The sequence below is a fragment of the Halyomorpha halys genome, unplaced genomic scaffold (assembly GCF_000696795.3).
Source record: "Halyomorpha halys isolate HHAL.00 unplaced genomic scaffold, Hhal_1.1 Scaffold1.1, whole genome shotgun sequence".
NCBI lineage: Eukaryota > Metazoa > Arthropoda > Insecta > Hemiptera > Pentatomidae > Halyomorpha > Halyomorpha halys.
Genome location: NW_027115366.1, coordinates 1370637 through 1378573, shown reverse-complemented (window position 1 = coordinate 1378573; position 7937 = coordinate 1370637). Strand labels below are relative to the sequence as shown.

At 31.9% G+C, this 7937-nt stretch overlaps 1 protein-coding gene across 1 annotated transcript in view; it reads left to right on the top strand.

Moving 5' to 3' along the window:
• Positions 1-7937, top strand: part of LOC106677663 (fanconi-associated nuclease 1) — a 30603-nt gene that overhangs the window by 3185 nt on the left and 19481 nt on the right. Inside the window, exons 4-8 of the mRNA XM_014415756.3 lie at positions 921-1052; positions 1823-1999; positions 3030-3096; positions 5910-6109; positions 7033-7148. Of these exons, the coding sequence (XP_014271242.1) occupies positions 921-1052; positions 1823-1999; positions 3030-3096; positions 5910-6109; positions 7033-7148 (692 nt within the window). The remainder of the gene's footprint in view (positions 1-920; positions 1053-1822; positions 2000-3029; positions 3097-5909; positions 6110-7032; positions 7149-7937) is intronic.

Genomic DNA, 7937 nt, shown 5'->3' with positions numbered 1-7937 from the left:
AGATGTATAAGGTACAACAGATAAGTGAAGTAGATATGGTATAGCTGAGGTATAGTAATATGTAAAAGAGGATATCCAGAAATTGGATAAAAATGAACAATGGTCCAAATAACCTGATAAGGTATAAACTGATTTACTACTTTGATTATTATATGTCCTTGGCTTGGCTCCACATTGCTATCTGATGATAAATTTGTTTAACGGATCGAACATGGATAGCAGATCACTGGAAATGGGAGGTCTGAGAGAGTGAGATAGGGAGAATAGAATTGTCAAGTTAATGAAATGGAATTGTTAAAGGTAATGAAATTGCTAAACTGATAAAGAAAGAAAATAAAAGTAAAATTAATGAAATAAAATAAAGCAAAATATTTATAATTGAATGGAATATGGTCCGGGTGCGGTAAAAAAAAAACTCAAATAGTAAATAATTATACTATTTTATTGAGCCAACGTTTCGCCCCACATTGCAGGGCTTCGTCAGGGCTGTTTTGACGGCAGTCAAAAACAAAGTCTCAATCAAACAAAAACAAAGTTGTAGTTAGTATTGTATTTAGGATTTGTAGACTAGTATTGATTGTGAGGGGAAAAAAATGTTTGTTATAACATACGAATATATATTATGTAGATGTCCGATCATGGATTGATGGTTATGCTGCGTAATCTAGCAACCTAATGTAATTGGACAGCATGGCTGAATAAAGCATTTCTCTCTCTAGATGGGCCAAACTGGCAGAAGTATCTATTCTCTAATCTCATATCTAATATTACAATAGGTCTACAATCTTCTTCCAACATTTTTCTTGTTATTGGCTATAGCAATCCTAATCAACTAGTTGACTTCTTTAATATATATTCATATATAAATATGTTTCATTGCGTAGCAACTTCAGTTACTAACTTATTAATTTTTTTTTTAGGTATGAAAATTCATTGTTAGTTCTTGATGAATTTATGGATACAAAATTAAAAAAAGATTGGAAGAAAGCTTGCGTTATAATCAACAAGTGCAAACTTGATTTTAAACTTTATATTGATAATGAAATGAACGTGTAAGTTCACTTATAAAAATATTTATATTAATTACTGTTTTTAATCTTATTGCAACAGATATTTTTTTACTTCAAGTGAGAGTAAATTATTTTACCTTTAACTCTACTGCTGTCATATAGCATTATGATATTATAATTTTCTTTTTATTATCACGTAGGGCAATTTTTTTTCTTTTCTTTTTCCCTGTGTGGGTGGTATTGTTTTATTCCATACAGCCAAAAATTAATGAACTATATTCTATGAAATCTTTGTAGTACGTTTTACCAAATCCATTTGTTACTGCTATTATTTATTAAATTAAATATAGCATATGTAATTTATGGTTTATTTGAATGGGTGTGAAGTTAAAATAACTGCTTATTAATAATTAGAAACCTATGAGCAATTCAAATTTGAAATAAAATGTTTCTCAATCAAATGGAAGCCGAGAAAACACCTCAGCGGAATCTGAAGAAACTTAAGAAATGAAACCCCATTCAAATATTAAAGCTATTTTATTGAAGTAGAGTGATTTAAGGACTAAGGTACAAAATATTTTTTGAGTTCTAGGGCAGTTCTTTAAGTTTACATGAGCAAAAGAAAAAAATTGGACAAAATTTACTTTTGTCCTCGTTTGGTTAATTATTTATGTTATTCTTAAAAGAGTAAAATTTTTGTGTGAAAACCAAACCTAAGTATATATTTGTTGTTTCATATGTGTCAAATATCTCACAAAAAATTACTTCCTGTAACCATCTTTTTATTGACTAATTTTATTTTTGTTTTAAAGAAAGTTTTTAGATGAATGGAAGTTAAAAGATATGGATTACCTGATGAAGTTTACTTCGGGTCGGAATTATGCACATATACTTTCATCGGGTATTGAGGTTCTCAAGAAAAGTGAAGATACTTGGGAGGAAGCCATAGAAGTACTTCAACTTCTTTTAGGACAAAAATATTTTTTGGGGTAAACTTTAAAATAGTGTATTAATTCATTTTTATTTTTTAGTTAAATTATTAGAGGTATTTAGTTAATAATTTTTTTTTTTTTTTCGGGCGCCTGCTTTCCAGTTTCCAGCTCTTTTGACTCTTTGTTGATCCTGTTTATCCATCTCGTTTTTGACCTCCCTCTTGTCTCTTGCCTACTATACTAGCATTCATTGTTGTGTGGAGGCGTCCTGGTGGATTACTTTGACCCACATGTCCCGCCATCTTAACCTCCTTGCCTTCATATCGTGAGATATTGATTGATCAGTCTCCGCAAACAGTTCACTGTTGGTTCTTCTCCTCCATGTGTTAAGGCTCTGTACGAAGGACTTTCCGTTCAAATCTCTCGATTCTGCTTCTTAGGGTACCTGTTAGAGCCCAGCTCTCGCAGCCATATATGAGAGCTTGCTTTACCATGGAGTTGTACACTTATAGTTTCAGATTTTTCGGGATTTCAGTATCTTGACTGAGAGAAGAAGTCTGTTCGCTTTTGTTATTCGCTGTTCTATCTCAGTCCGTTGTTCATTAATTGAAGTTATTGTGGAGCCGAGGTATTTGAAACTGCTACTTTCAGAAACGATTTACCATGCAGACCATGTCGTTAAAGTGGATTTTTTTGTTTACAATCATCATTTTATCTTCATTTACTTGCAAACCAATTTCCTCTGCTTCTCTTAATAATCTCTGCGAGTCTTTACATGTCATCTTGGTTACTTTTTTACTTTTTAGGTGGACCTTATAGACATGTTATGTATATAAGATATCCAAAATAATTATCATATTTTTAAAAAATATTTTAATTCCTATTTGTATTAATTTTCCACTTGTTTTAATATTTAAGGTATGGTAAAGCAATAAATATGGTATAAATAATATTAAATTGTGTATTTGTACTATCTGAAATGTGATTATCAAGTCATTACATTAAAAATATAATTTTTTTTGCATATTTTATAACTTTTATATTTGTATTTTTGTATATTTATTGATATTGATATTTTTTGATATAGTGGAGCAAAAGGGCATTGGTACAGAGAATTGGCCCTTGTCTATGAGAAGCAGCAAAACCATGAAAGAGTAAGTTCTTTAATGTTTCTCTAAAAGTATAGTTTACATTGGATTTATTTCATAATTTTGATAACTATGATTTTTTTATTTTTAAATTTCTTTCTTGAATTAATAGGTTATCTGATTTGTAATTTATGTTCTTAATATTTTTAATCATAATAATAATGGACCATCATTGTCCCGAGTACTGTCCAACAGGGGCACATTTAAAATAACCAATACAATGAATAATGGGGCTTAAGGAAAATGTGGCCTTCAAGATATCCCTCATTGGCAATACATTGCTGCCAAGATAGTTGTGTTAGAGCTGGGAGTAAAAATGGAAGATAAAAGTAAAAATAAACTCCCTACAGGATGTAGAGAAATGCCTCCATGGAAGAAAAGACAGCATGAAACTCTCCACTCACGCTCTCCATGGTTGCCTTACTTATCTGACTTTTTAAACAGACAATTTTAGCGAGTAGGTTTGTCAATGTACGACATGTCACAATCTCACAAAAGGAGATCATGACCCAAAAAAAAGGCAATCCTTCCCCACCAGACCTGCCCCATTAAGACCCCCAGGGAGCGATGGTCCTATATCACTTTTTAAATGTTAGCTTAAAACGGGAAGAGCAGACTTTAAGATAGTATAATTGAGCGATATTTAAAAAGCACCTGAAATTGGAAAACTGGGCTACAGGAAAAAATTGGCGTCATCTCAAACTATATCTGTAACTCTCCATCTGCAAAACCCAAGGCAAAATAGATGAGATTGTAGTGCAAATCTAGATATGGCGAGGCAGCTTTGTGCAGGAAAGAAAATTAGCTGTTCAAGTAGAATGAACGCCAATTTTATAGAAACCTTGTGCAAAAGGAAAAAAATATCAAATAAATAAAGAAGCTATAGGAAAAGTGTGTGGTAAAAGCCGGGGATTCACTTGGAGTGCTCTTGGATAGAAGAAGAAATGCCAAGTTCCCAGAATAACTCTGAAACGAATGAAGTAACAATGCTAATGGAATATGTTTCACAAGCAATATTTTATAAGAAAGTACTGATTTAGAACAAGGAGGTGATTTTTTCAAGATCATGCTCAACTGCCAGATTTTTCCCCAATTAAGAGTACATACTTTATGAGGCTGGGTGGACCCTGGAGGACTCTCAAACCCATAGGGTTTACTTGCGGCTGTAGTGACAGAATAAAATATGAATTTTATAATGAGATGTAGATAGTTGACCGTAGATTAATGCTTGAAGAAGTTTATCGGGGGGTGCGGTCAGCAAAGAACAACATAAATAAACAAAACAATATTTATTTATTTTATGCCGACGTTTCGACCTGAGTTTCAGGTCTTCATCAGGGCTATAGAACAGAAGAGATTATCGGGGGGTGCGGTCAGCAAAGAACAACATAAATAAACAAAACAATATTTATTTATTTTATGCCGACGTTTCGACCTGAGTTTCAGGTCTTCATCAGGGCTATAGAACAGAAGAGATTATCGGGGGGTGCGGTCAGCAACTGTCAATCAGCAACACACAATCTCTTCTGTTCTATAGCCCTGATGAAGACCTGAAACTCAGGTCGAAACGTCGGCATAAAATAAATAAATATTGTTTTGTTTATTTATGTTGTTCTTTGCTGACCGCACCCCCCGATAAACTTCTTCAAGAAATATGAATTTTAAATGAAAAAATATATATTTAGTTGTTTTTTATACAATATATTTTCCCTCAGTTTAAAAATTTTTATGAATTAAAAACACGATAAACTTCAGTTAATTGAGAGCACTGGGCTAAGGAGAAATCAGATTTAATTAAATATATATTCTGAATATTAATAATAGTAGTTACCGACTCACAGATACCAAGGTTTGGTTCCTCTGGGACCACTAGTGGCAGCTTATATGGTCAAGGTACCTCCACTCTAGATAAGTATAGCTGATTACCTCTGAGGAGGTACCAAGGTGGCCTTATAGAACAAATAATAGATCTATGGGATGTGCAGCTAGGCCTTTGGTGGCATCACGATTGGTGATGCATAATGAGAAGCCGAAAAACATGAAAGTGTTTTGGAGATCAAAGGGTCGAATGTTACTTCGATGTTTAGGTTGAGTTCTAGTTTCCGCACTCAAAATTTGATCAGCCAATGAAATGGTTGGAAAGAAAGTAGAGAAGAGAAAATAAAAGATATCATTCTGGGAAAATAGTTGGAAGAGTACAGGTCGAGAGTTGTCAGAAGGAGAGGGAGAATGAGCAGACAGTTTCAGAGATGCTGGACGAAGGTTGAGATTCAGCAGTGTACATCCAAAGCCATGGACCAGCTAGTCCAAGCCGTGTTAAAGATCATGAGGTAGAAGTCCGCCTTAAGACTCTTCAGATAAGTCATAATACTACTAATCTGTAATTTTTAGTGGTAAATGAATTAGATATTAGATTGAGAATACTGGTTACCATTGTTATTCTGTTGATTGTAATAACTAACTTATTTGGAACTCAAAGTTAAAGGAAACTCAATGACAAGCTGTTGCATCACTCAGATGGTTAAGCTAGGCAACTTCTTCAATCTCATTGATCATCACAAAGCTGAATAAACCCAATTTCTAACCTATACCCCTTGCAAAAATTAATTCCTCATCAAACTGATTTTTCCATGATTCATAATCTATTAACGTCTTACTACCTTTTATATCACTGAAAATATGGTGAAATGAAATAATTAAACTCGTTTCAACTAAATTTTTACATGAAACAGGCAATGTTAAAGTAATAGATGTTGTTCTAATATTACCTAATCAAAAATTATTATAATCTAAAAGTAGTTTGTATATATCGGTTTCAGATGGTTGATGTTCTCGTGGAAGGCCTCCTAGATCCAAAAATTCTTATGAATTATTCAATTATTGCTTTGATTACTAAGGCAGAGTCAATGGGTAAGAGGAAATCTTTGCCAACATCATTGAGGACACGTTTATTGGAGTCTGTGCCTGTGATAGACTACTCGCCAAAAACGACAACTATTGAAGCAACCTCCGCACCCAGGTTGACTATTTTATAAAGTTATTTTATGAAACTCCATTTAAAATTTTTAATAGGAAGTGGAAATATAATATTAGAAATAAGAATTTATTATGAGGAGAATACAGTCAGGGATGCGATCAGCAAAAATACACAAAACTTATTTATTTGTACCAGTGTTTTGAAGATTCCATTAAAAGTGACTTGATTACTAACGGAATCTTCAACGAGTCCCTGATGTAGATCTGAAATTCAGATCGAAATGTCAGAACAAATAAATAAGTTTTTTTTTATTTGTGTATTTTTGCTGACTGCACCCCTGACCATCTTCTCATATTAATCTATGGTCAATTATTCATCTATTAATCAACAACTTCTCATTAATTATATTCCGAGTAATATGGATGCATGTTTCCCTGATTGCTTATCTTGTCCTTATTTTTACTATTTCTCTACTTATTTCAGGATCATGAATTGTAGCAAATAATTTAGTTCAGTTTATGCCCCAATCTTCTACTCTGGAAAGAATCAATTTATATCATATAAATATTTAGTGATTTTTATTTTTTCTCCTTTCCAAAGGAGAAATTATTATACAAATAATAATTTGTATTATTATTGTAGAAAGATACTCCGGGTGGGGGTGAATAAATGTATGAAAATAGTAAAAGAAAACTATTTATTGTTAACCAACGTTTCGCCCCACTTTGCAGGGCTTCGTCAGGGCTGATACCAACTGAGTTGGTAACAGAACATCATTGTTATTAACAATAACAATAAATAGTTTTCTTTCACTATTTTGATACCTTTATTGACTGCCACCTAGACTATCTTCCTCCAATCTACTTCATACGGTTAACTATGTTCCTCTAGTTTGTATTGATAATAAAAATTATTAATTATTACTCATAAGTAGATAAAACAATAAAGTAAAAATATTTTTTCAGTGTTACAACTAGCAAAAAACAAGTATTTGTAAAAAATACAGAAAAAGGAAAAGAGTACTCTTCTGTTGAAGAAGTTGCTCGGCAGCACTACATGTCTAAGTTTGCTTTTGGTTCAGGTAATTTATATTATTTATGTGTATTCCTGAAAAATGGCTAGTTTAATGTTACTGGGTAAAATATATATTTTATTTTATTTTTACTAAAATTCAGATTATGAGGGCCTTGAGATAAAAACAGGTGGAGCCTTTTTCAACTTTTTATAAATACAATTGACTCTTGATAATTTGAATCTCAAGGGACCCAAAGAAAAAGTTCAAATTACCGAGAGTTCAAAATAATCAAGTAGGCAGGGAGAAAAAGAACAATATAAATATTAAAATTATGTTAAAGGAAAATAGTCCGGGCGTGGTAAAAATAACTCAAATAGTAAATAAACTATTTATTGTGAGCCACTATATATTTCGACCCACTTATCAGGGCATCGTCAAGGCTAAAAAAGATACAAACAACTAAAATAATGTAACAAACTAAAAAAAAAAATGGATCACAAGAAATAAAAGTGAACTGAGGTATGAAAAAGTAATCTTTGTTTTCTTGTTCTTTATTTTCTTTCTTTTAATATGTATTTTTATATTTATCTTTCATCTACTTTTTTATTTATTATTTCCCTTTTCATTAGTTGTCTAATACTTTTTTGTAACCCTTGTTTATTTATTTATTTTATTCATTTAAAAAATTACATCCAATATGGTCCGACCAGATGACTACATCTATCGGTCGATGCAAAAATAACACATAAAAATGATATACATAATTAAAATGTAAATATTACAGTTTAGACTATTAAGGTGTTGTAGAGGTTATATTATTAATATTTTAATTAACAACTACTAATATGAAAATAA